The following is a 26,213-nucleotide window of genomic DNA, read 5'->3' as shown; positions in this document are numbered from 1 at the left end:
AAATTAAAGGAAAGTTGACCTATTGGCCAATTTCTACAGCTGAGAACAACTTAGATATGGCAGGGAGGACAAGAAGCGCCAAATCTACAATCAAGCCCAGCATTCCAATCGGCATGGGGATCCAGGAGGCGACCACGGACTGCATACGAAAGGAGGAGGACCCAGGACGGTTGACAGAGGGCTCTCTCTCTGTCTCTGTGCAGACCGAGACCATCCCCCAGCACTACACTACAGCTTCTACGCAGACGGAGGAGGTAGACCAGCTGGATAGTGACCTCATGCTGGAACTAAGGAACCTCAGGGAGGAGGTGAAACATCTGAGATGCATCCAGGAGGATGAGGATTACATCAATGGAGTCGTCCAGGAGCTGTCCCAAATCACCGAGCAGACCCATGACAAGTCCATCCTCGGGACACCCCAATCATCAGCGTTGAAACCAACAATTGGGATACAGGAAATGGCCGGTGACGCTGAGTCATGGCAGCTTGTGACCTCCTCCACGGGCAAGCACAGGAAACCCCCCCCCACACACCTTTTTCAATGTCCTCATCTTCTTCTTTCTCTTTCTCTCATCGACAGGGCAGCTCTACACCAACCCCTCAACTCACCCTGAGGAACAGATTCCAGATTCTTCAGGAAGGACCTACTAATGAGGAACAGGAACGGGCCCAACTCACAGCTCCAACTTCGGGAACAACTGACCAGGCCCAACTCACAGCTCCAACTCCGGGAACAACTGACCAACCCCCTACGAAGAAGCGCAGAGTAATAGTTATTGGGGACTCCATGCTGAGGGGCACCGAGGGACCAATTTGCAGACCGGATATGGATTCGAGGGAGGTCTGCTGTCTGCCTGGAGCCAGAGTACGGGATGTCACCACCTGTCTTGATAGACTACTCAAACCCCAGGACAACTTTCCCATGCTTCTCGTCCATGTGGGGACAAACGACATTGCAAGGAACACCCCGGAGAACATCACCAGAGACTTTAGAGCCCTGGGCGAGAGGCTGAAGCAGACCGGAGTGGAGGTGGTCTTCTCCTCTATCCTCCCAGTTAGAGGCAAGGGGAGAGCCAGGGACGAGCGTATCCTGAGGACTAACGAGTGGCTACAGGGATGGTGCCGGGATATGAACTTCGGATTCCTGAACCATGGAGAGGCACTACAGGGACTTCAGGGACCAGACGGACTCAGTCCTGGGCCCACTCCTTTTCAACATATTCATAGGGGATCTGACTCAGGGGCTTCAGGGTAAAATAACATTATTCGCTGACGACGCTAAACTATGCAATATAGTAAGGGAATGTAATTTACAGGATAGTATGGCACAGGACCTGCTTACATTGGAAAGATGGTCCTCGACCTGGCAGCTGGGCTTTAAAGCTGGGAAATGTAAGGTTATGCACCTCGGTAGCGGTAATCCATGCAGAAATTACACCTTGAATGGAGAAACTTTAACTTGTACTTCGGTGGAATGAGACCTAAGAGTAATCATCAGTGCAGACATGAAAACTGCCAATCAAGTGGAGAAGGCTTCATCTAAAGCAAGGCAGATGATGGGATGTATCAGTAGAAGCTTTGTCAGCAAGAAGCCTGAAGCCATAATGCCATTGTACAGAACCATGGTGAGGCCTCATCTGGAATACTGTGTACAATTCTGGAGGCCACATTACCGTAAAGATGTGCTTAGAATCGAATCGGTTCAACGGATGGCCACCAGGAGGATCTCGGGGCTAAAGGGTCTCTCGTACGAGGAGAGACTAAACAAACTACAGCTCTACACTCTAGAAGAACGTAGGGAGAGGGGAGACATGATTGAGACATTTAAATACATCACGGGACGTATCGAGGTGGAAGATGATATCTTCTTTCTCATGGGACCCTCTCAAACTCAGGGCATCCGCTCAAACTCAGAGGGGGGAAATTTCATAGCGACATCAGGAAGTATTTCTTCACAGAAAGAGTGGTTGACCGTTGGAATGAGCTTCCAGCGCAGGTGATCGAGGCCAGCAGCGTGCTGGACTTTAAGAATAAATGGGATACCTATGTGGGATCCCTACGAGGGTTGAACTGGAATATCGGTCGCTAGGTATAGACTTAAGAGGATGGGTCAGTAGGGTGGGCAGACTTGATGGGCTATAGCCCTTTTCTGCCGTCATCTTCTATGTTTCTATGTTTCTATCTACTTTTAAAACATCGAGCTCTGTTATAATTTCCCTCCACCAGAGAGCCGTCCTGCTTTCCAAACTTCCTTTAACCAACAATTTCATTTTCTTCCTATTTCTTGTTCCTAAATGATGTGCCATGAGTTCAGCCTCCCCCAACCACCCTCTCTCTCCTACCCAGTGCTGTCTTCCTCCCCAGTTTGCTAGTTTATGCTGTTTCTTATAGATTTGATTTTTCCTATATTTGGGTTGGGTCCATTGGTTCTGCTCATGCCGATGGATTACATTGTCAGTATGATTTCATTATCTATTGGTTTGATGTAAAACCACTGAGCTTTGGGTTTTTAATCAAGGAAAGCAGTTTATACAAGTGTAATATAACAGAACATAACTTATACACCTTTGAAATGAGGGAAACTCTTAGAAATGAACCAACTGCCCCACCCAGACCCCTGGAGACTTTCTCACCTAGTAGTGATTTGGTCCTGTGATCGATGCTGTAAGAATTTCTGAAGTGATCTCCTGTGATGATTAAACACATTTAAATTGTGACTGGATTACAACAGATACTCAGACTGTAGCTACCAGTATTATTCACATCACACATAAAAGAATTGCAGATGGAGGCTCCTGTGCTCTTCCAGCGCCGGGAGTGGGACCGCATAAGACAAACACGAATAGGGATGGAGGAGTGGAAGACCCTGATCGATTTTCAGAGGGTTGTGTTTGTGAGAAGCTAGTTAAATTAAAGGTAGACAAAGCGATGGGGCTGGATGGTGTACATCCAAAGGGGTTCGGAAGGAACTTAGGGAGGTTCTGGTGACTCCGCTAGAAGAATGCTAGGGTGAATAGGGAGCGGTATGGCCAGTAGGAAAAAGGAGGTATTGATGCCCCTGTATAAGATTCTGGTGAGACCTCATTTAGAATATTGTGTACAATTCTGGAGGTCGCACCTTCAAAAAGATATAAAAAGGATGGAGGCGGTCCAGAGGAAGGCTACTAAAATGGTGTGTGGTCTTCGTCATAAGGCATATGGGGACAGACTTAAAGATCTCAATCTGTATACTTTGGAGGAAAGGCAGGAGAGGGGAGATACAATAGAGATGTTTAAATACCTACGTAATGTAAATGCGCATGAGTCGAGTCTCTTTCATTTGAAAGGAAGCTCTGGAATGAGAGGACATAGGATGAAGTTAAGAGGTGATAGGCTCAGGAGTAATCTAAGGAAATACTTTTTTACAGAAAGGGTGGTAGATGCTGGAACAGTCTCCTGGTAGAGATGGTGGAGACAGACTGTGTCTGAATTCAAGAAAGGGTGGGATAGGCACTGGGATCTCTTAGAGAGAGGAAGAGATAATGGTTATTTCTAGGGTTACCAGATGTCTGGATTTCCCCGAACATGACCTCCTTTTCGAGGTCATGTCCAGAGGTCCAGACGTCATTCAAAACTCGGCACTTTGTCTGGGTTTTGAAAAGCTTCCTCAAAATTGTGTCGGGCAGGAGGGCATCTGAGCAGGGTGTCCAGATTTTACTTTAGTTACTGTGGATGGGCAGACTGGATGGGCCATTTGTCCCTTATCTGCCATCATGTTTCTAGGATGGAAGGGTGCTGGGCCATGCTCTTCTGTAGGGGGTGGTACTGCTGAAATGAGCCCTGCTTTATTGTCAAAGCAGCAATGACAGAATCCTGCGTGCAGTGGAATTGGAGAGGCCCAGCCATCCCCTGTAACAACTTCCCTCCCTCTCTCCCATCTCTTACTGTGTTCCATAAACCAGACTGACTATGTAACCTCTTCTGCAGGGTCTCAGCCTATCACTGAAGAGGTGACTATCACCACTGCTCCACAGAACACGACGGTGGTGGCGGGTCAGAGTGCAGTCCTGGAGTGCATGGCAGCGGCAAACCCCTCACCCAGGATCTCTTGGATGCGTCAGGGTAATGGCACATCTCAGAGCCAAAAGGCTTTTTCCAATGTCTTTGGCAGATTGTATTGTTTCAGGATGAGAGGAGAAGATAGGATTAAGCATGCAGGACCGATATCTGGAGGAGTTTGGGTTGGGGATGTGGGAGTTGTAGGTTGAGAAGACTTTGGGTACGAAGTATGGATTACGTTATTGTACTATGCTGACAATGTTGTAAACTGCCTCAAGTTTCTCACATAGAGACTCCAGTTGTGCCCCAGAACCCCATCTCTGGGCCAGTGCTAGACCTGCAGTTTTTCTCAGAGATACAATAGGGCAAGATGTGAAGTGGATAAGCCTCTCAGGACTGGCCTAGGTCAGATGACATCGCCCAGTGATCTCCTGGCAATATCAGGGTCGTTTTCCAACCTGTTAGATGTATATTTTCAAATATTATGCGGACAGCCTCAGGCCAAAAATCAGTTCTCCAGATAATCTGCCTAGTTAGTTTAGGTCTGGTATCAGGCCTAAATTAAAAATAGATTGTGGCAGAGGCAGATTGATTAATGTTGCATGTATACACTGAAAATGACTCTATTATTTATTCCCTGCACTGTGCAATGCTGTGAGACAGAAGGCTTAGAAACACCTGGTGATGGCTGTGTGATACAGTGATAGAAGAATCTTGTATCTCTTTCTCTTTTCTGCAGACGGAGATCCCATCTCTACAGATGTATTAGTACTGGGAGAGGTGAATCTCCTGATCCCTCGCGCTCAGCTCCACCACGCTGGAGTCTATGTTTGCCGCGCTGATAAACCCGGCACTGAACACTTTGCTATAGCAGAAGCTGATCTGCGAGTTCTGGGTGAGTGGAGAGCCCGGCCTCAATACCATGCACGTGTCCAGGTGCAAGACGGGCCAGTACTCCTGTATAGAAAGAAGTGCTCCCTCTTTATGGGTGCAAAGTGATTTGCGATGTGTTCTGTAGCAGAATCCAACACACGAACCTAAATCAATGTAATCTTTAAAAACTTAAGGAGAGAGAATGTGAAGCTGGGGGGGTTTATGGGAATGAAGGGTATTTGGGGATCGTGGGAATAGGTTGCTTAGAGAAAATGTGCTCTAGAGAGACTTAAGGGCTATAGGAATCCAGGCCCTTCATGTCAGCTTCTTATGGTATTTGCAGAGTAAGGGGGGTGGGGGAGCTGGGGGGATTTATTCTGTTTGGAGGAAAGGCAAGAGAGGGGAGATATGATAGAGCCGTTTCAGTGCCTTTGTGGCGTAAATGCGCATGAGTTGAGTCTCTTTCATTTGAAAGGAACCTCCGGAATGAGAGGGCATAGGATGAAGTTAAGAGGTGATAGGCTCAGGAATAGGGTTACCAGATCTCTGGTCGACTTTTCAAAACCCAGCACTTTGTCCAGGTTTTGAAAAGCTTCCTCAAATCGTGTCAGGCAGGGAGGAAGTCCGTGTTTCTATGAAAAGAATGCTCTATGACCTCTCAACGCCAATGTAAAGAGCTTTAGCCTATATGAAGAGGAGATGCAAATATTTAAGAGCCTTAGCCAATAGGGAGAGGAGGAGATAGTGGATGGACAGATGGACAGACTGGATGGGTCATTTGGCCTTTATCTGCCATCATGTTTCTATAACCCTAAAGCTCTATGACCTCACAATGCAGGTGTAAAGAGCCTTAGCCAATAGGAAGAGGAGATGCAAATGTTAAGAGCCTTAGCCAATAGGGAGAGGAGGAGATAGTGGAGCTGCGGATGAGCACATGATTTATAGCCGTGTTTTACGTGTTTCTGGCTGTGGTTTGTGATAACATTAGACATTAATAACAAATTACAAAATTTATATGAATTAATAATAACTTTATTCTTGTATACCGCATTACCATGGAAGTTCTATGTGGTTGACAGATGAAGAGACATTTACAGCGAAGTTACAATTTCGTTAATGTTACCTTTACATTTTAGACGATAAATATACGGTGAAGTTATTTTAGCAGCTAGGTTATATGTTCGGAGTAGTTACATTTGCTATTAAAGCAGTTTGGGGGGGAGAAAAGCCAATGTTGCATCTCCCTCCCTTCCCTTCCCTTCATCCAGTAGCTCTGGCACGCCTATGATTGACACAACGCTTACAGCGTTGCTTTTCCTGGCACAAGCGCACATTTCCACCTCTTTTGTGGTATATTCTGCACGTGTGCCGATCACTAATCACCAGCGACTCATCTCATGTAAATTTAGCAAACCTTCGCTACTCTCCACCAACCTCATTTGCATGCGTGGGTTTTTTGAGAATGACTCACCTGTTTGAAATCGCTATAATAATGGTTTCGACAGCAGCCCATTGGTTTTTACCGCAAAGTTTTGAGAATCTGGCCCTTAGTTTTATGCCGATGTCATTTATCAACATTTAGATCCTGCATTGTCCCCGAAATATTTGGGGTTCAATGTGGCTTCCAATGCACCAGCATAACAATTAAAATCACCTGAATTATGCCGCTTAATACTAGGAAGATTAGCAAAAGGCCCGACTTTAATGCTGTGGTAAACCTAAGAATTTGTTGTTCATTATCTCTCGTATTCTGCATACCGAATTCATAGCTATGTCGCTGACTGTCCAGCGCCTCTTATTTGTACTTGCTTTCAGTGTACTTGTATTCATTGATTCTATTTTGTAACTTATCGCTGACTGTCTAGCTCCTCTTATTGTAAACCGCCTCGAACTACCATGGCTTTGGCGGTATATAAGAAAATAAATTATTATTATTAGGTTCAGCGTGTGGGGAAGGCCCTCATTAGAACACGCTGAACTCAGCTTCCACCGTACCTTTGTAAAGGGCCCCTTTAAATCCCTGTGTGACAAAGGATCTCTCCTGTCTCTCTCCAGGTGCCCAGGGCTTCCACCCTAGATGTGAAAGGCGCTGTGATAACTGTTTCCTTTTCTTCTTTCAGCTCCTCCCGTGATCACCCAGGCTCCTGAGACCATCTCTCGCACCAGGGCCAGCACGGTCCGATTCGTTTGCAGGGCAGAAGGTGAACCAGCCCCCGCCGTCTCGTGGCTGAGGAATGGCGTGCCGCTCAGCGCCAACGGCCGCATGAAGATCCAGCCTGGCGGCAGCTTAGTTATCAATCAGATTGGACTGGAGGATGGCGGCTACTACCAGTGCCTGGCGGAGAGCAGCCTGGGGACGGTATGTGCCACTGCCAGACTCTTCGTCATTGTCCGTGAAGGCTTGCCGAGTGCCCCGCAGCATGTGACTGCTGTGCCCCTCTCCAGCACCAGTGTGGCCGTGTCCTGGCAGCGCCCTGAGCAGAACAGTCAGCAGATCATCGGATTCTCTCTTCATTACCAGAAGGCTGCCGGTGCGTAGATGAGAGGAGGAGGGGCAGATCGCCCTGGGCGCCGGCACTTCTCCTGCCCTCCAAACCCCCGCTCCTTCCTGCCCCACCCCCTCCCCCCGTACCAGGAAGTGACATCAGAGGGAGAGCTGAGAGATACGGGGGTAGGGTTACCGGATTTCTCTGGATATGTCCTCCTTTTCGAGGACGTGTCCGAGGGTCCGGACGGCACTTCCTCAAAATCACGTCAGGCAGGAGGGCAAACTCGCATGCGTGGAAGCCATCTAATGACATCACGGAGGGGCGGGATTGGGGGGATGGGTGGGACTGGGGCGGGTCTAGGAGTCCGGATTTTACTAAAGTAAAATTGTCAACCCTAGCACAGGGGAAGGGGTGTGTGTGCGTTGGAGGGGCAGAAAAGAGGTTAAGGGGGGAGGGGCACATCACCCTCACTATGCCACTGCCTGGGACCACTACATCAGAGCAGGCCCTAAGCTGCCATCAGCCTGCCTGATACCACAGCAGTGTCTCTGACATCTCCCGGCTGCAGATGTGGAAACCTGAGTGAATAACATAACTTTATTCTTCTAGACCGCCAACAATCAAATGACAAATTGATCAAATAGTACAGTCTTAATTTCTTTTCGAAATGCGCCGTAAAATTGCATAGTTCCGCTAATATAATTGCCCAACCAGGACTGTTGTTTACTTGCTAGAAATGCTAGCGTCCGATCCAAAAAAGACCTGTATCTACAGCCAGTGATCCTAGGATAGGCAAATAAATGGCAATTCCTGGTAGAGCATGAAATGGGCCAATCCCCAAAGCAGCTGAAAGCAAATACAAGAGAACTTAAATATTACTCATGCTTCCACGGGCAGTCGACAATAAGGACTGACATGATCATTTTTCATCAGGCGGACAGCAAGCCAGCACTGTAACTGGCTGGGGATTTGACCTGAATTCCAGGATCCAGTGGAAGAAGCATTCACAGTCTTGGGGGCGGGGGAGACTCCCTGTAGTTGTGCAGTGGTGACCCCAATTGTGCTTTGTAATCCTGAGGACTTGGCTGACGACTGGTACTGCAGTGCTTGAGCTTAACATGAAGAGGGGGGGGGGGGGAGGAATTGTGAATGAAGGCTTATGATTGCCATCCTGGGACAGACCGAAGGTCCTTGAAGCCCAGAATCCTGTGGCCAACCCAGGTCCCAAGGAGTAAAACAGATTCTAGGCTGCTTATCCTAGGAATAAGCCATCTCAATAATGGCCTATGGACTTCCCTTTTAGGAAATTAGCCAAGCCTTTTTTTTAAACCCTGCTAAGCTAACTGCTTTCACCACCACCAAAGAAGAAACAAGAAAAATACTCAGCAGAATGCTTATGTTCACTTATTTAATTAACCCCTCCTTTACAAAGCCACACTAGCATTTTTAGCACAGGCCGCGATGATAAGAGCTCAGATGCTCATAGGAATTTCATTAACATTACCGCAGTGGCTGGCGTTAAAAACTCTAGTGTGGCTTTGTAAAGGAGGGGTAAAACCCTTATAAACCATAATCCTGGGAACAGAATAGATCCCCCCCCCCAATACAGTATATAAAAACACAAAGAAGAAAATACACCAGTTAAAATATAAAAGAAAAGAAATAAATACACAAGTAAGAAAACATGAAAAACCGTCCCAAACTATAACAAGCCACTTGCCCGCTCTGCAATCTTCTCCCCAGACTCATAAGAAGTCTGCTTCCTTTTTCAGGTGCTGACAACATAGAATACCAGTTTGCTGTGAATAACGACACTCTGGAGTTTCCTGTCAGAGATTTGGATCCGAGCACAGACTACATCTTCTACGTGGTGGCCTATTCTCAGCTGGGAGCCAGCCGCCCGTCTGCCTCTGCCGTCGTTCAGACACAGGAGGATGGTGAGTTCCAGTTTAGGACTCAAATCTCATACAGCCAGTGACTCCTGCGTAGGGAGAATCCACCTTTTGGGGATTGGAACGGCCTTCAGATATGAGAGAGCAGAAGTGCAGTCAGTGGAGAATAATAAATAGATTCTCTCATTTTAAAATGACATAAAAACAATGGGGTCAAAATTCCAAATGTTTTAAACAGCCAGGAGACACATTTTCCCCCGTCCCAGTGGGAACTCATTTTCCCGTCCCGTCCTGCCGAGTTCTTTTCCTGTCCCTGCCCCATTCCTGCAAGCTCCGTCCTCATCTGCACAAGCCTCGAACACTTTAAAATCATAAGTGTTTGAGGCTCGTGTGGTTCAGGCAGAGCTTACAGGAATGAGGCAGGGGCAGGGACAAAACCCGAGGCAATGGGGAAAAATTTGTCCCCCTGTCATGCTCTACTCCTGGCCATTTAAATCGCTTGTCTGGGGCTAACCGGGTGTAGTCAGCAGTTAGCTGGATAATGCCAATGAAAATGGCTGGTTAGTCCTAAGCAGAAAATGGCTATTCTAGGGATGGTCTGAGGATGGAGTCAGCATTTATCCGGGACAAATGCAAAGTGAGTTGGAGCTGGAAGGATCACTAAAAACATATTTATTTGTATGGATCCATACAAATAAATCGATGTTTTTATCGGTCCTTCTGGTCCCGCGTAATTTGGAAAGACTGTTTTCCAATCCCACTTCCTTGCAATGCTGATTTCCTCGTGGGTATCCTTTTTTCTTGGACTTTTTTCTGATTGTTTCAAATGCAAAGTGATGCACATTGGGATGAAAACCCCAAATCATAGCTACCAGATGCAAGGATTCACCTTAGGGGTCAGCACCCAAGAAAAAGATCTGGGTCTCATGGTAGACAATATGCTGAAATCTTCTGCTCGATGTGCAGCAGCGGCAAAAAAAGCAAACAGGATGCTAGGAATTATTAGAAAAGGGATGGCAAAGAAGACTAAGAATATTATAATGCCTCTGCAAATCTGGTTGTTGTATCTCCAAAAAGATATAGCAGAATTAGGAAAGAGCAAGGAGATGGAACTCTTCTCATTTGAGGATTAGATCTTCAACTTGGAAAAGAGATGGCTAAAGGGGGATATAATTGAGGTCTACAAAATCCTTAGTGGTGTAGAACGGGTCAAAGTGGATCAGTTTTTTTTACTCTGTCAAAAAGTACAAAGACTAGGGGACACTCAATGAAGTTACATGGAAATACTTAAAAAAAAAAAAAATAAGAGGAAATATTTTTTCACTCAATGAAAAGTTAAGATCTAGAACTTGTTGCCAGAGGATGTGGTAAAAGTGGTTAGCATAGCTGGGTAAAAAAAAAAATAAATTTGGCCAAAGTTCCTGGAGGAAAAGTCCATACTCTGCATGGGGGAAGCCACTGCTTGCCCTGGGATTGCTACCATCTGGGTTTCTGTCAGGTACGTGTGACCTGGATTGGCCACTATGGAAACAGGATATTGGGCTAGATGGACCATTGCTCTGACCCAGGATCAGTTAACTAGATAAATAGGACCACATAAAACTGCCATATCTTGATCTGGCTTGACTTATCTGGTTAAATGCTAACTGGATGAGTTTATCCAGTCACTTAAACATGGATATTTAATGCAGTGGTCCAGAAATGGCAGAATATTTGGTCTTAATGCCAAAATAACAATGAACATAAGAACATAAGCAATGCCTCCACTGGGTCAGACCTGAGGTCCATCGTGCCCAGCAGTCCAGGACCTGTGTAGTAATCCTCTATCTATACCCCTCTATCCCCTTTTCCAGCAGGAAATTGTCCAATCCTTTCTTGAACCCCAGTACTGTACTCTGCCCTATTACGCTCTCTGGAAGCGCATTCCAGGTGTCCACCACACGTTGGGTAAAGAAAAACTTCCTAGCATTCATTTTGAATCTTTCCCCTTTCAACTTTTCCGAATGCCCTCTTGTTCTATTATTATTCGAAATGATTGCTTCTCATATCATTTAAAATGGTAGAAAATATCAAATATCTCTCGGGTCCTTCATATCACTCTTGCGTTGGCCAAGGAGATTCAGTCAATGTTATAGCTAAAATCAGGTACGTAACTTGTAAACATATAGGGCTGGATTCTGTATAGGATGCCCGGTCTCAGAAGCCACCTAAGCTGCTTTTGAGAATCACGCATAGGCATCCTATATAGAATCATGTCTGTCCTTACGGACACCTGGGCCAATTAGAATCTTAGGCCTCTTTCCTAGTGCATTTTGGGAGGCATTGGGAGTGGCCTAAGACTCCGATTGGCCCAATCTCTTTGGCTACTCCCATGGGGGGATTTAGACAAATATTTGGATGAAAATGTGGTATAAAGATAGACGTACTGGCAGTTTGGATGATCACTGGCCTGGACGTCCAGATAGATGATTTTTGGGAAAAAAATTAATTCTTTGGGCGTCTGAATCAGACTTTGACTTTTCTTTTGATTATGTCCCTCCATGTGTTTGCACTTAATTTATGCAAGCCTTAATAAGGTCTCACATTAAAAGCAGTTTACATACAGGTTCTTCAAGCATTAGTCCCTGTCTGTCCCGGCAGACTTACAATCTGTCTAATGTAACTGGGGCCATGGGGGGATTGAGTGGCTTATCCAGGGTCACAAGGAGCAGTGTGGGATTTGAACCCACAACCTCAGGGTGCCGAGGCTGTAGCTTTAACCACCGCACCACTCTAGAAATCGAAATGTAGTAAAAGTGAGCCAAGTATAGGACAATCAAGCCATTGTGACATCACTGATGAGGTTGGCTCTTATTGGTGGAATGAGGCATTATGATGTCACAATACCTACTCTGGTTATCAGAGGCTGAAACCTTTCACACTATTTACTCTGTTTTCTATACTGTTCTCCCCAGGGGAGCTCAGAACGGTTTACATGAATTTATTCAGGTACCCAAGCATTTTTCCCTGTCTGTCCTGGTGGGCTCCCAATCTATCTAATGTACCTGGGGCAATGGGGGGGATTAAGTGACTTGCCCAGGGTCTGAAGGAGCAGTGAGGGTTTGAACCCACAACCTCAGGGTGCTGAGGCTGTAGCTTTAACCACTGCGCCACTCTCTAGTTTGTAATGCAAAAACTGAATTGCTCTTTTGAGCTCTGGTGAGAATGGAGCAGATGGGGAGGGGGGGGGGAGATATCTGTTGATACTGTGCTTTGCATCTGCTTTTTGACGTACTCATGACCTGCTCTCCTTGCAGTGCCCGCAGCAGCTCCTCAGCTCTCCCTGTCCAGCACAGCACATGGTGACATTCAGGCTACCTGGGTGCCTCTGTCTTCAGAGCTTAGCAATGGCAAAATCATCAAGTATAAAGTAGAATACTGCCCCCTGCAGGAAGGTAAGAGAACCTCACATAGGGCTCATATACTGACTCATTTTAGAATTGTCCAGTTTTCAGATCTTTCTTTAAATATTTGGATTTAGCTCATGATTTTTTCAGTAGCAGTTTGAGTAAAGTGGTGTGTTGGTCCACTTTTAAAGCCAATAAATAGAAATAAAACAGAGAAATGAAAATAAGCTGATATCTTTTTTCTATTGGACTAACCTATATTTTTGGATTACCGTAGCTTTCGAAGGCCACATCATCTTCTTCAGATTTTCTGATCTGAAGAAGATGTTGCCTTCGAAAGCTATGGTAATCAAAAAACATAGGTTAGTCCAATAGAAAAGGTATTTCTACTTGTATTCATGCGATGAGTTTACAGTCTGAAAGAGTTTAACAAGGAGGATTCCGGCCAAAGGCAAGCAGGTTACGTCTGGCTGAAGCAGCATTTTCTCCGAACTGCGCACAGGTCTCACACATTCCTCACGGGGATCACAGGACACATATCTGTACACAGGCTTACCTCTCCCCTTTCCCTCACAGAAGACCGGGTCTCCTCCGTAGAACTTCCGGGGAATGAAACTCAAGTGATGCTACAATCCCTTCAGGCCCGCCAGGAGTACAAGGTGCGAATCACAGCCGGTACTGTGGTGGGATATGGGACCCCTTCTGAATGGATCCAGCATCGCACACCCAACAGGGAGAACCAAACACATGGTATGGAGCCTTCACGGCAGGGAAGGGAACACACAGAAGCACAGCTCTGATGGCAGGGGAGACTCCAGTAATGGGGTCAGGAATTTGGCTCCGTTTGAATTAAAATAAAGACATGTTTGATTTTGGCTTCCTTTTCTAGTTCTGCTGGCTCCCACTGACTTGAAGGTCGAAGCACGGATGACGTCACTTCTGGCGATGTGGCAGCTGGCTAACCAGACTCAGATATCTGGGTACAAGATCTATTACCGGGAAGTGGCCAGAGAGGGACTGACCAACGAGAGCCTGGCTGAGGCCAACGGAGATGGACGCTGGGTCATGGGCTCCAGAAAGATAAAGAAGAAGCAGAAAGAGGTTGAAATAACTGGACTAGGTCAGTAATAAGTGGGAGGGTCACGCCTGTCGAACAGGTAGTCTCCTGATAACTAGAGAATGACACGGTGACAAAACTCATCACCCTTCCCGTCCCCGCGGGAAACCATCTTCATGTTATTCTTTAAGGAGAGAGGGAAGAATCAGAGTATGAATGGCCACAACCACTGACCCTCAAGCTTTGCTTTGAAGAATGCTGAGATTGAGCAGCAACATTCCAGAGCAGAGATTGTGATGTCATAATGCCTCATTCCACCAGTGCCTAAGAGCCAATCACATCAGTGATGTCACAATGGCTTCATTATCCTTGGCTCCCATAAGAATCAGAGTATGAATGGCCACAACCACTGACCCTCAAGCTTTGCTTTGAAGAATGCTGAGATTGAGCAGCAACATTCCAGAGCAGAGATTGTGATGTCATAATGCCTCATTCCACCAGTGCCTAAGAGTCAATCACATCAGTGATGTCACAATGGCTTCATTATCCTTGGCTCCCATAAGAATCAGAGTATGAATGGCCACAACCACTGACCCGCAAGCTTTGCTTTGAAGAATGTGAGTCCTTTTTATCAAAAGCTACATTGGTTGTTGCCATTTGAGGCGAGAATTCTGTTTAAATTTGGATGCATCTGTTTCAAGGCATTATTTGGCTTAGCCCCTGAATATCTTTCCTCTCAGCTCAAACTACATAATTCTAATAGGAATACTTGAAATAATAACATGTTGATGTATCCATCTTTAAAATCTGTTCGCTATAAGAGATTTCATGAACGAACATTTGCTTTCCAAGCAGGGAAAATGAACGCTTGGTTGAGCTCTCTCTTCCTTTAGTCGACTCTTATTATTTTTTTTTAGGAAGATACTAAAGACTAAATTATTTGAAAAAAAGCGAAATTTGATTAACTCTTTAATTATTTGTATGCTTTGCTGAATGTATAGCGTTCATTCTCACATAATCGTGTTCTATGTTCATACATCCTGATAATTCTAGTGATGTGTACTGGGTATTTCTACTGTGGTCACCCTATCGTGTTCCTAGTGGGAAGCAGCCTGCTATCCCCTCCATGTTGCAATATTAGTGCAGAGGATGGTTTTTATCCTAATTTAATCTAATCTACAGTTTGTGAGTTTCCTTATGCACAAATAGGTTCAAGATGACTTACAATTCAGGTGCTAGACAAACAGCAGAGAAGAAGAGAGGGGACTCTAAGCAGGAGGAGATATCAGAAGAACAGTTTACATAGGATCCAAATCTTTGGATTTGAACAAGCTACTGGTTTTCAATGGAGTATATTGTCTTGAAGAGAAGAGTCTAGTTTTTCTTTAAATCTGAGAGCGCAGGGTTCCGTTTTGGTGGTTATCGGGGGGCTGTTCCAGGTTTTTGCGCTAATGTAGGTGACGAGTATGTTGAATGTGCACTTGTACTTAATTCCTTTAGGAGACAACCAGAAGAAGTTTCTTGATGTTTCTGGTTGAGTTGGCCAAGGAATTGATGATAAAACTTATGGGAGGTTCAGCTGAGCTTGCATGTAAGATGCAATATATTATGCATGACACTGAATTTAATGCGTGCAGTAATTGGTAGCCAGTGAAGCCTGTTGAAGTAGGGCGATATGGAGTCAAATGTTTTCAGTTTGAAGATTGCTGTGTTTTGATTCAGTTGTAGTTTGCGGTGAGGGTGGTGTTTATGCTGCATCAAGGGAGTTACAGTAGTCTAGTTGAGACAGTCCTAGCGTTGTGTCAGTTTTGTCCTTTTCATTAAGCGTGCACCAATTTCAGTTAGCATGTGCTAAGCTTTAGTAAAAGGGTCCCTTAGTGGTATCTGAGTCTAAGGTCGTAAGGAGTGAGAGTGGGAAGGTGGATTTGCATTCTACTTGACTGGGTCTCCCCACTGAGACATCAGACTGAATTAAGCTAAACTATGTATTCTTAGCTGTTATAAGAACAAGACGATTGTCTGGAGTGTACTTGTTTTTATGAAGTGGCATATAAATATGGTAAATAAATAACATTCCCCAGTTTGGGGCCAATTCTACGAATGCTCCTTTAGTTAGGTGATGGTAGACTCTTAAGTGACTCACGTCCTTAAAAAGACCTACTTGCGCCTCCCGAAGCAGCCCTGTCATGGCTATGCGAACACTGAACAATTTGGTTAAAAATGTCTGAAAGTAAGTGCGAAGAGGAAGCAAATCAGTTTGTCCTTCCTTTTGCCTTTCAGCTCCGGGAACACTCTACGAAGTGAAACTGGTGGCTTTTACTAAGCATAGCGATGGTCATGCAGCCGTGTGGAAGGGCCAAACCCAAAGTGCAGCAGGTGGGTGGCCAGTGTGTCTTCTCTTTCTGGATGGGGGGGGCAATTATTTTTATGAGCGGAGTTCAAAGTCGCGTACTTCATTGACTATAGTGCAAGTAACATGTGTCAGTTCAGAAATTGTTTTAAGTAATTCTATGTTAAGGGGTCCTTTTTTTTTTTCCAAAACTGTCATAAAAAGTGGCCTTGGGTCTGGACCATCCAGTTCCATCTCTGTCACACCCTGTTCTGCCCCCAGCCAGCATCCGCGTATGCACGGACGCGACACAATGCCATCACACGCTCGCACGGATGCCACTTCCTGACATGATGTTGTCGGGAAGCTTTTCAAAGCCCAAAGTGCCGATTTTTGAAAGCATGTCCGGGGAAATCCAGACGACTGGTAACCCGATCTTAGGTTATTCCTCCACTCCGTCGCTGCTCCAAGCGCTGTTTTTGTTCTTGTTTTGCAGACCCCCAGGTGAAGAAGGAGCTGCCGCTGCCTCCCGCACACGTCCAAGCCGAGTCAAACAGCTCAACCTCCATGTGGTTAAGGTGGAAAAAGCCAGACTTGAGCAGCACAAAGATTGTCCGTTACATTGTGCGCTGCAGCCCCTGGGGGATGAAAAACGCTTCACTGGTGACGTACTATGCCAGGTAATAATATGTAGGCGTGCGATGGCCTAACGAGGGTTCTCCTGATTACCAGTCACACTCCAGGAATTTCAGTGGGAATAAAAGTGAGCCTCGGAGTTTTCACTCCCAGATGATAGTGTGAATCCAGCGCTCTCTTTCCCAGCCCTACTGTCAGACTCACCAAAGCTGGGGGACAGGGAGTGGACGAATGAGGCCCCTCCACCTGATGGAATGCTTTCTTTTGGTAGCACGGAGGAAGCTCTTCTCATTGGTGGCTTGAATCCTTACACAAAATATGAATTTGCTGTCCGATCGGATGCTGTCGGGACTGAGGGACCTTTCGGGAGCACAGTGGAGAGGTTCACACTTCCAGACCGTGAGTAAAATGATGGGGGCCAGTCCTTGCAGGAAGAGGACCAGTCCCAGGACAAAAGTGGTGCAGTCAGAGATTGCTGTGGGATTTGGGGACAATGTCTACCCTCCTCTGTAGTTGCAAAGTGTGTGGGTACTTTTTCTGGTGGACTTTGTGCCAGTTTCCAGAATGAAGACACAACATTTTGGCTGAATCGATTTGTATTGATTCACCAATTTAGGCCTGCTCTTGGGCTTTCTCTCTGCTGGAGTCCTTCCTGCTAATGTAACTTCCTGTTTCGTAAAATAGGAAATTGCGGAAGTAGCCAGAAGTTATACTTTTTAAAACTTGGTGGTCTAGCAGTGAAACAGGGCAGGGAGCAATCTTCCTATGCTCCTGCCCCGTGCAGAGCCGTGAACACAAATGGCTTCCGTGAGTTCCCACGAGACCATAGGAACTTATAGCAGACATTTTTGTTCTCAGTTCTGCGCAGGGCAGGAGCCCCTGCCCTGTTTCACTGCTAGACCACCAAGTTTTAAAAAGTAAGCAAGTGGAGAGGTCTGGGAGGCGAGGGTGGGTCACCCAGACGAAAACCACAAATAACCGAAGTCGCAGGTTCCAAACCCGTGAATTTGGAGGAGGATGTGCATAACTTCTGGCCACATCTGTAATTTCCTGTTTCGCGAAACAGGAAGTTACATTAGAAGGAAGGACTCCAGCAGAGGCAAAGCCCAAGAGCAGGCCTGAATTGGTGAATCTGGTTTAAAAAACAAATCGATATGAATCAATTCAGCCAAACCGAATCGATGAATTGATTCGAATTGTGAATTGGGCAGCTCTAGTCCTAAGCTTCACGCCTGTTTTTTTATATTCTTATTGGTATTTTGTCAGGACCTGCCACACCTCCCTCTGATGTACAGCTAATTGGGACTGGCCAGACCTGGGCACAGCTACGCTGGCAGCCTCCAATACAGCCTAATGGTGTGATCCTGGAATACATTATAGAGTTCAGCTGCAACAGTAGCCAGACCGAGGACATGTGGACACTTCTGGTGACTGGAGGTGAACCATCACTGATTCAATGCGGTGCCCTCCAGAGGCAGACTGGGATGGGGGGCTGTGTGTTCACATGGGAGAGGCTGCGTTTGGGGAAGAGGGTGTCCTGGGGTGTGAAAGGATATTTCCCATGGGGGAGAATGCAGGTACTGTATGTGCAAAGATTTTGTTTTTGAAATCTTTAACCCTGTAGCTCAGATCTCTGCTGGCGGGGGGCAGATTTGGCTGGCTACTCTACAGAGGATACGCAAGGGAGCTTTGGTGGTAGAGGAAAGCCACAGATCCATGACTGCTTGATGACCTTGGGAAAAACTTCATACTGTTCCACACACTAAAGAAAACTCTCCAGGGGATATTTTCTTAAAAGCACCTTTCATTTGTGTAACCCCCAAGAAAGTACCGGTATTTACAAAGCGCAGCAAAAATCAAACTGGTACAGTTCAGAGGATAGCACAAGAAGACAGCGAAATTCTATGGGTTAGGTAGCGACAGACTCCTCTGTGAATCCACTGCTGTTGCATTCTTTATTCCTTTGGTGACCTCTGGCAGGTCCTGTAGAAATGCATTCTTCTTCAATCTCTTGGTAATCCCTGGCAAGTCCTCTAATGAGCTCTTCTTCATTCTTTTGGCAATTCCTAGAAGGTCTTGTCTTCTGTTTTCTTGTCAGCTTTTTCATTTTCTATGCCCTGAGGTGGTTGTCCATAATCTGTAGTCCATTCACTTTGAATCTGCTCCTGTGTGGGGTACAAAATTCCTGTGGCACTTGCTGGCCTGAAATTTGGAAAGGGCAACTCTATGATGCTTGGGACAAACAGCCAAGATGCCTCTTTGCGAATGATATTAAAATCTGCAATCGAGTAGACACCCCTGATGGTGTGAATAACATGAGGAAGGACCTAGTGAGGCTTGAGGAATGGTCTGAAATGTGGCAGCTAAGATTTAATGCTAAGAAATGCAAGGTCATGCATTTGGGCTGCAAAAACCTGAGGGAACGGTACAGTTTAGGGGGTGAAGAACTTCTATGCACAATAGAGGAGTGGGACTTGGATATGATAGTATGTGATGATCTTAATGCCAAACAGGTTGAAAAGGCAACGGTAAAAGCTAGAAGGATACTACTACTGCTGCTACTATCCATTCAGTTGTGTCCGACCCTTGGAAACTCTGTAGGCCAGTCCTCGCCATTCTTTCCTGTTTTCCATGGCATCCAGCCAACAGGCCTTTGGTCTCCCTTGCTTCTTTTTACCACTGACCATTCTGCATAACACTCCCTTTTCTAGTGAATTTACCCTCATCACATGTTCAAATTAGGTCAGTTTCTGTCTGGTAATCTTGCCTTCCAGGGACAACTCTGGGTCTATATGATCAAGAACATCTCTCTTGGTGATCCTGGCTTTCCATGGGATTCGTAGAAGTCTTCTCCAGCACCACAGCTCAAAGGCATCAATTTTTCTTTTATCTGCTTTCATGAATGTCCATGTCTCACAGCCATATGTCGCAATTGGGAACACAATGGCAGTGATCAGTCTTTGTTTGATGGTGACTGAGATGTCCTTGTACTTCCATATTTGGTCCATGCTCACCATGGATGCAAGCCCCAGTACTAATCAACGCTTGATCTCTCCTGTCAAACCGCCACTGTGATCAATGAGGAACCCAAGGAAAACAATGCTGTCAACCACTTCTATTTATTCATTGTTGATCTTTATGTGGACTTTCTTGTTGAAAGTAGTCATGATTTTGGTCTTCTTGATGTTCAGGTAATGTCCTATCTTCTCGCATTCCTCTTTCAGCTTCAGAATCAACTCCTTGAGGTCCTTCTCATTCTCTGCCAGCAGGGTAGTATCATCTGTTTATCTCAGATAGATGATTTGAGCATTGGGGTGCAAATAGGCAGAAGAACCATCAGCAAAGTCCTACTTCCTCATGATTACTTCTGACCCATACTGACTCTGTCTCATTAAAGTATGTTTGTTAACATGTTTCATAATTTTATTTTTTATAATTGTTTCCAACATTTTGCCCAGCACTGAGGTCAGGCTATACCGGTCTGTAATTCCCCAGATCTCTCCTGGAAGCCTTTTAAAAAATTGGCGTAACACTGGCCACCCTCCAATCTTCAGGTACTACAGATGATTTTAGCAACAGGTTACAGATCACTAACACCAGATCAGAAATTTCATGTCTGAGTTCTTTCAGTACCCTGGGATGTATACCATCTGGTCCAGGTGATTTATCACTCTTTAACTTGTCAATGTTGCCTAGATGTGAGGTTCACAGAGATTTCTTTTAATTCCTCTGCCTCATCATCCTTGAAAACCATTTCCGGTTCAGTAAGATTTCTTACATCTTCTTCCGTAAAGACCAGAGCAAAGAATTCATCCACTCTCTCTGCTATGGCCTTATCCTCCCTGAGCGCACCTTTTACTCCTTGACGGTCCCACGGATTCCCTTACAGGTTTTCTGCTTTTGATTTACTTCCTCCCCACTGGGCTGATATCTCTCTTCTCTCCATTCCTAGGTCTGCCCACACCCCCTCCCCTGCTCCAGCATTTCCCCTCTATCTGACACTCCTCCCATTTGTTTACCTGAAAAGTTTTCTTTCTCTGTACAGGGCCCCGACATAGACTGTCACTGACCGGAACCTTCTCTCTGCCACGGCCTGTACCTTTCTGATGTGAACCTGGTGAGAGAGGAAGAGATGTGGGATCTAGGGGGTTGGACCCATGACCTTGACCCTTATTGACAGGTGACCCAGATCCTTGTCAGTCCACCCCTGCCCACCTGTTCTCCTTTTGCTTCCAGTTTCTCTCCCTTTCTTGTCTGTCCTACATCCTCTCTTAGTTCCCTTTCATTCAAAGCAGAGTGTTGGACACATGGGGTGAGCACACGGCAGTCAGCCAGACTTATAGAGGGAGATTGTTCTAAGCTCGTCTATGGTGACATCTTTCAGGTCTCTGAATGGCTTTTGCCCTGATCCCTCTCATGTTTTACCTGCTGCATCCTCCTTACACGCACACTCATTCACCTTCGTCCCAACATGTGTGATGCTTTGAATTTCTGCTTTCTTGACCCTTCTGTTCTTTCCCTCTCAGGAGACACTTTCGAGATGGACGTTAATGGCTTGGAGAGCAACACTAGGTATTTCTTCCGGATGGGAGCGCGCACCATTGTGGGTCTAGGACCTTACTCCAGCGTGCTGGAAGTATACACACTGCCAGAGAAAGCTGCAGGTATGAGGTCTCCTGAACTACTGTGGTACCATTATGAAAGAGACCAGTGACTCTGCCACGGACTCCCTGGGGTTGCCCACTGGCTCAGTACCTGTACTGCACACTCCATGCGGAGGAGCTAGATTTGGTTTCCCTTACAATCTCTAATCCTATGCAAACCAGGAAGTAAGTGCTCCGGTAAAGGATTTAATTGTGGACTGTTCAAGGCTATAGTCTTTCTCTTTTTTAGACTCCAACCAGCTCTCTTAGAATTTGGAAGTGGCATCACCCCCCATGATGGTCACCTAACTCCAAGGCTATCGTGGTTCACTGTGCAACCGGATTTGATGGCTATACATTGACTTTAGCCCATAGTGGTTAGACAAGGTGTCTCAACATCCTCCCCCCCCCTAAATGTGAGAAATATGGCAGTCTGGAAGAAGCAGGTGAATCTGAAGAACTCTTATCCTGATGGGAGCCCTCTGAGAAGAGTATGCTCTGTATATTCTTCGGGTCTCACACTCAGCTGGGCTCAGCCAGCTGTGGAGGCAGTGTGCCCCTTGGAGAAAGAAGAAGCAGTGAGTCCCAGCTGTTACTCAACAGTGACACCTAGTGGTCAGATTTAGACCCAAGAATTGAAGATTTGTGGATTGTGGTCCCCAATCAAGGGATATATTCACTTTCTATACCGCTTATTACAATGAAGCATTAAAGCTAGAATGGGTAGCGAAATGCGTTTGGAGGGGATGTAAAATAAGGAGAACCCTTGATGAATGAAGGCTCTTGGAACTGCAGCCAAGCAAAACAAAGCAAAACACCAACCCTCCTCCTCCTCCCTCCCCCTTTCATCACTCTGCCGCTCCCGTAACACCTGACAGGAGCTAGGCTTAGATCCAGGTGAGCTAATGTGGAGAAATGAGATCTTCTGAGCCAGGGGAGCAGCAGTAGGAATCCAAAGGCAGGGAAGGAGGTGTTTTGGGACCTTTAGAAGAGCATCTAGGCCCTAGGTTCTAATCCCAGCTTTGAATTCGCCATCTATGCGACTCTGGGCAAGTTCATTTGTCTCTATGTTGTGTGAGGCTTGGGTTCTTATATTTTCTGCATTGCCTGGGTTCTAATCCCAGTTCTGCCATTTTCTCAAGGATGCTGACACACAATGGACGTTTATTCTTCAATTATACACTTAAATAAGAGCGATGTCCATAACACCACATGAGATTGCTTGATGTCATCCTACTCCTTATTTTTCAGTCTCCCAGATCCTCAGCGGTACCACCACACACTCAAATGTATCTCACTGGATCTTCTTTATATTACTTTTTAAATTATTTACTTAATGCTTAGGTACTGAAAGTACTTAGCTGTATGGTCTCGCTCTCTCACATTTATTTAGCCCGTCCTCCCAAAGGAGCGCAGAACGGGTCACAAGCGTACATTCACAGTATAAGCAGGACAAACTTTGTGGGAGATCCAGACTTGGTGGACATAGGGGTTTCTGGTGATTGTAAAACTGGGACAGTTTTCTTACAAAGTCGCTAATTAAATCTGGGTAATAGTGGATATACTAGACAAGAGTTAATGTGGTCTTCAATGCATTATTAACCCTTGCGGCCACAGTCTTCTGAAGTTCTTGAGAGGTCTGATGCATGTCTGGTATGCACTGATGCCCCATTTCATCACCGTTCCTCTGTACTGGGAGTTCACAATCCGTTTCCTGCTGCCTCTTATTGCGTAATAAGGTCACCTCTTGCCTTGATGTAACCTCTGCCCCCTCTCCTTCTCCAGGCCCACTTCTGGATATCCACGCTGTCACAGGCATCATTGCTGGCATGTGTTTGGCTCTGCTCTGTATCCTCTTCGGCGTGTGTGTCAGCTATCGCAAGAGTAAAGGAAGGTAAGTAGTGAGTGAGGGGAGGCTCCCAAGAGCTCCCTGGCCAGGTGGTGGGAAGAGTTACACCAGCTGCTCTTCGGTCCCCTTTGCAAGCAAGCATAAGTGAGCTCTGACAGGGACCTCATTAACCCGGGGGGGGGGCGGGGGTGACAAACACAATACAAATGACCTACTACTATTACTATGAATTATTTCCATAGTGCTACCAGATGCACGCAGGGTTGTACAGAATCACAAAGAAGACAGTCCCTGCTCCAAAGAGCTTACAATCTAAACAGACAAACAGAATGTCATGGATAGGGTTAATCAGCTGGCTGGGTTGGAGGGCAGAGGGGAGCACAGGACAATCAAGCCATTGTGACATCACTGATTGGTGGAATGAGATATTATGACATCACAATCTCAGTTTTGCTTCCCATTGACTTTTCCTAAAGTTTACGATGAAGTAGAGATTTTTTTGACCTGTGATTGCTTAAATTTAGCAGTGCACTATGAGTCCTGAGGTCTTTTTCTCCACTTTTTGAGTTTCACATCTTTAGATGAGAGAAGATTTTTTATATTCTGCCAACTTTTAACCCTGTAGATAATTTTTTTGTAAGAAGGTAGTTGAAATCACCCATTATTATACTGTTATGCTCCTAGGCAACGGAACGATTTTTGTTTGGGGAGGGGGACCAAAAGCTCCACCCTAGATTTCTCTCTCCGACTCCTGACTCCCCCACCTACCTTCTCCCTAGCCGCTCTCATTTTAAATCTTCAGGCAAACGAGGCCATCGGCCTGTTCCAGAAGAGCAACTGGGCATTGCAGAATGAAGACTTTCGTGGCACACTGACGGAAGCAGGCTCACTTGTTACCGCTGCCTGAATATTTAAAATGAGAGTGGCCGGGGAGGAAGAGGGTGAGGGAGGTGAGAGAGCCATCTTTTCTGACCGATTGCCAATTTTTTTTGGGGGGGGGAGCATGGTCCCTGTGGCCACCCCTGTTCCGACGCCCATGGTTATACGCCTTTTTAAATGTTAACGCCAGCAGCCTGATTCCATCCCGGTTTAGGTGGAGTCCAGCCTTTCAGAATAGATTCCCCCTTTCCCAGAAGGTTGCCCAGTGTCTAACAAATCTAAATCCCTCATCCCTACACCATCATTTCAACCACACATTGAGACTTCAGAGCTTTGCCTGCCTCTTGGGTTCTGCTCATGAAACGGGAAGCATTTCCAAAAATGCTACCTTGGAGGATCTGGATTTCAGCTACATTTGGCTTCCAGAGCCTCCAATCTAATAAACCAGGGATTCTGTTTCTTCAAACACCCCCATGTAAGGATGACTAACTGTGGTTAGATTTTCAGCTGATGAATGCAGCCATATGTTATGGATTATAACAAGGTAAGAGAGAGCTGGCCCTAAGCCTGTAACTGGGAGGGATTAGGAGCAGTGCCCTCGATTGGATACTTAAGCCAACCACCTCACTTGTACTGACATTCTATTTTAGGGTTGATTCTTTACTTAGCCACTAATTTGATTTACGAGGGAAGTTTTAATGGACACTAAACTGATTTAATGTACACTAAGCAACAGATTCTTTTCATCATGCTTCCAGTTTTTAACTGGGCCTTCAGGTTGGGCAGTGACTAATGGCGTTCATGATATCTCCTGCCACAGACAGGAGGCAGCAGGCATGGATCCAGCATCTTCAGGAAATCCCTCCTACTATCCCCGGACGAGGCAGGGCACCACAGACCAAAGCCCCTGCTCCGATTCTTATGAGCTGGAATCTCTCATATCTGCACGGGTGGAGGACCTTTCCCTGCCTCTGAGCAATACCGCTGAGTCAGAAGACCCTCAACTAAACAGGACCCATTGTCCAGAGGACAGCCATCTTGCCAAACTGAAGGTATCCTTTCCTTGTATGGCTTCCAGTGCTCAACTCCATCCCTTTCCTCAACGTCTCTCCCCCCCCCCCCCCCCCTCCAGTGGAGATTTCTTAGTGTAGCTAGTGGCTATAGTTATTTCATCAATGAAAACTACTGGGTCAAACTTTAAACTATGTCTCCCAAAAAAGCAGAATCATACAACAAAACTAGAAAGGAAGAACTAATAAAGTAAACTTCACTTGAATATATAAACTTTCAACCAAAGAGGTGCTCAGAACCTTGAAAAACAAGGTGGAATAAATGCTAATGGGGACAAGCCCCTATAGACATTTCAGTGTTCTATCATTGCATCCTCTCCCGTGTTAGAAAGAATATAGTGAAACAATTTTTCCAAAACATTGAGTTAATGTCCCAAAACAAACATGTGAACAAAATAGTAACCAGCGTTTTTTCAAAAATGTGAACGTAGCTTGCATGGGTGCTTTAGGAAGCTGTCTCATTCCAGCGGGCTCTAACGCATTTCGCCGCAAGGCTTCTTCAGAGAGCCGCCAAACAAGCTGGAACTGAGTGAAAACTTCTTCCTTCCTCGTCACCCATGATTACATCACTTCCTGACTCCTGAAGGAAGTGATGTAATCATGGGTGACGAGGAAGGAAGAAGTTTTCACTCAGTTCCAGCTTGTTTTTCAAGGTTCTGAGCACCTCTTTGGTTGAAAGTTTATATATTCAAGTGAAGTTTACTTTATTAGTTCTTCCTTTCTAGTTTTGTTGTATAGTTATTTCATGACATTTATCTTTGCAAGAGCTAAGGCCACAAGACACCAGTGGGAGGAGAGTCATCCACATTGAATGTGGTGGGGTGAAGGAGAACCTGGAGAGTGAGGCTGCGCCAGCAGAGCATGGAGGAGGGTCCTGGGGGCAGGCTCCCAGTGGTGGGTGGATCTAGGGAGCCAGTGACAGTGTCAGGGGCTGCTTTGAAGAGCTCATCTCCCAGCAATATGGTAAGGGAGACAGCCGAGTGCTGAAAAGTGTACGCAGCGCAGAACATTTTAACATACAATAGACAGTCCCTGCTTAGAAGAGCTTACAATCTAATTTAGACAGGACATT

At 45.9% G+C, this 26,213-nt stretch overlaps 1 protein-coding gene across 7 annotated transcripts in view; it reads left to right on the top strand.

The window, feature by feature from the left end:
* IGDCC4 (immunoglobulin superfamily DCC subclass member 4) overlaps positions 1–26,213 on the top strand; it is a 54,960-nt gene that overhangs the window by 26,424 nt on the left and 2,323 nt on the right. For 2 of the 7 annotated variants that reach the window (XM_033920124.1, XM_033920123.1), the window contains exons 5-18: positions 3,967–4,101; positions 4,778–4,933; positions 7,032–7,442; positions 9,173–9,337; positions 12,589–12,726; positions 13,258–13,428; positions 13,568–13,798; positions 16,016–16,111; positions 16,561–16,744; positions 16,972–17,099; positions 17,967–18,137; positions 21,227–21,364; positions 23,129–23,237; positions 24,892–25,123. In XM_033920124.1, the coding sequence (XP_033776015.1) occupies positions 3,967–4,101; positions 4,778–4,933; positions 7,032–7,442; positions 9,173–9,337; positions 12,589–12,726; positions 13,258–13,428; positions 13,568–13,798; positions 16,016–16,111; positions 16,561–16,744; positions 16,972–17,099; positions 17,967–18,137; positions 21,227–21,364; positions 23,129–23,237; positions 24,892–25,123 (2,465 nt within the window). Of the gene's footprint in view, positions 1–3,966; positions 4,102–4,777; positions 4,934–7,031; positions 7,443–9,172; positions 9,338–12,588; positions 12,727–13,254; positions 13,429–13,567; positions 13,799–16,015; positions 16,112–16,560; positions 16,745–16,971; positions 17,100–17,966; positions 18,138–21,226; positions 21,365–23,128; positions 23,238–24,829; positions 25,124–26,213 lie in introns of those variants that run through there. The other 5 variants (XM_033920122.1, XM_033920121.1, XM_033920127.1 and 2 more) reach the window with 4 other exon arrangements.

Source organism: Geotrypetes seraphini, chromosome 14, assembly GCF_902459505.1.
Source record: "Geotrypetes seraphini chromosome 14, aGeoSer1.1, whole genome shotgun sequence".
In the NCBI taxonomy this organism is placed as follows: domain Eukaryota; kingdom Metazoa; phylum Chordata; class Amphibia; order Gymnophiona; family Dermophiidae; genus Geotrypetes; species Geotrypetes seraphini.
This window is presented reverse-complemented; position numbering and strand designations above follow the sequence as displayed.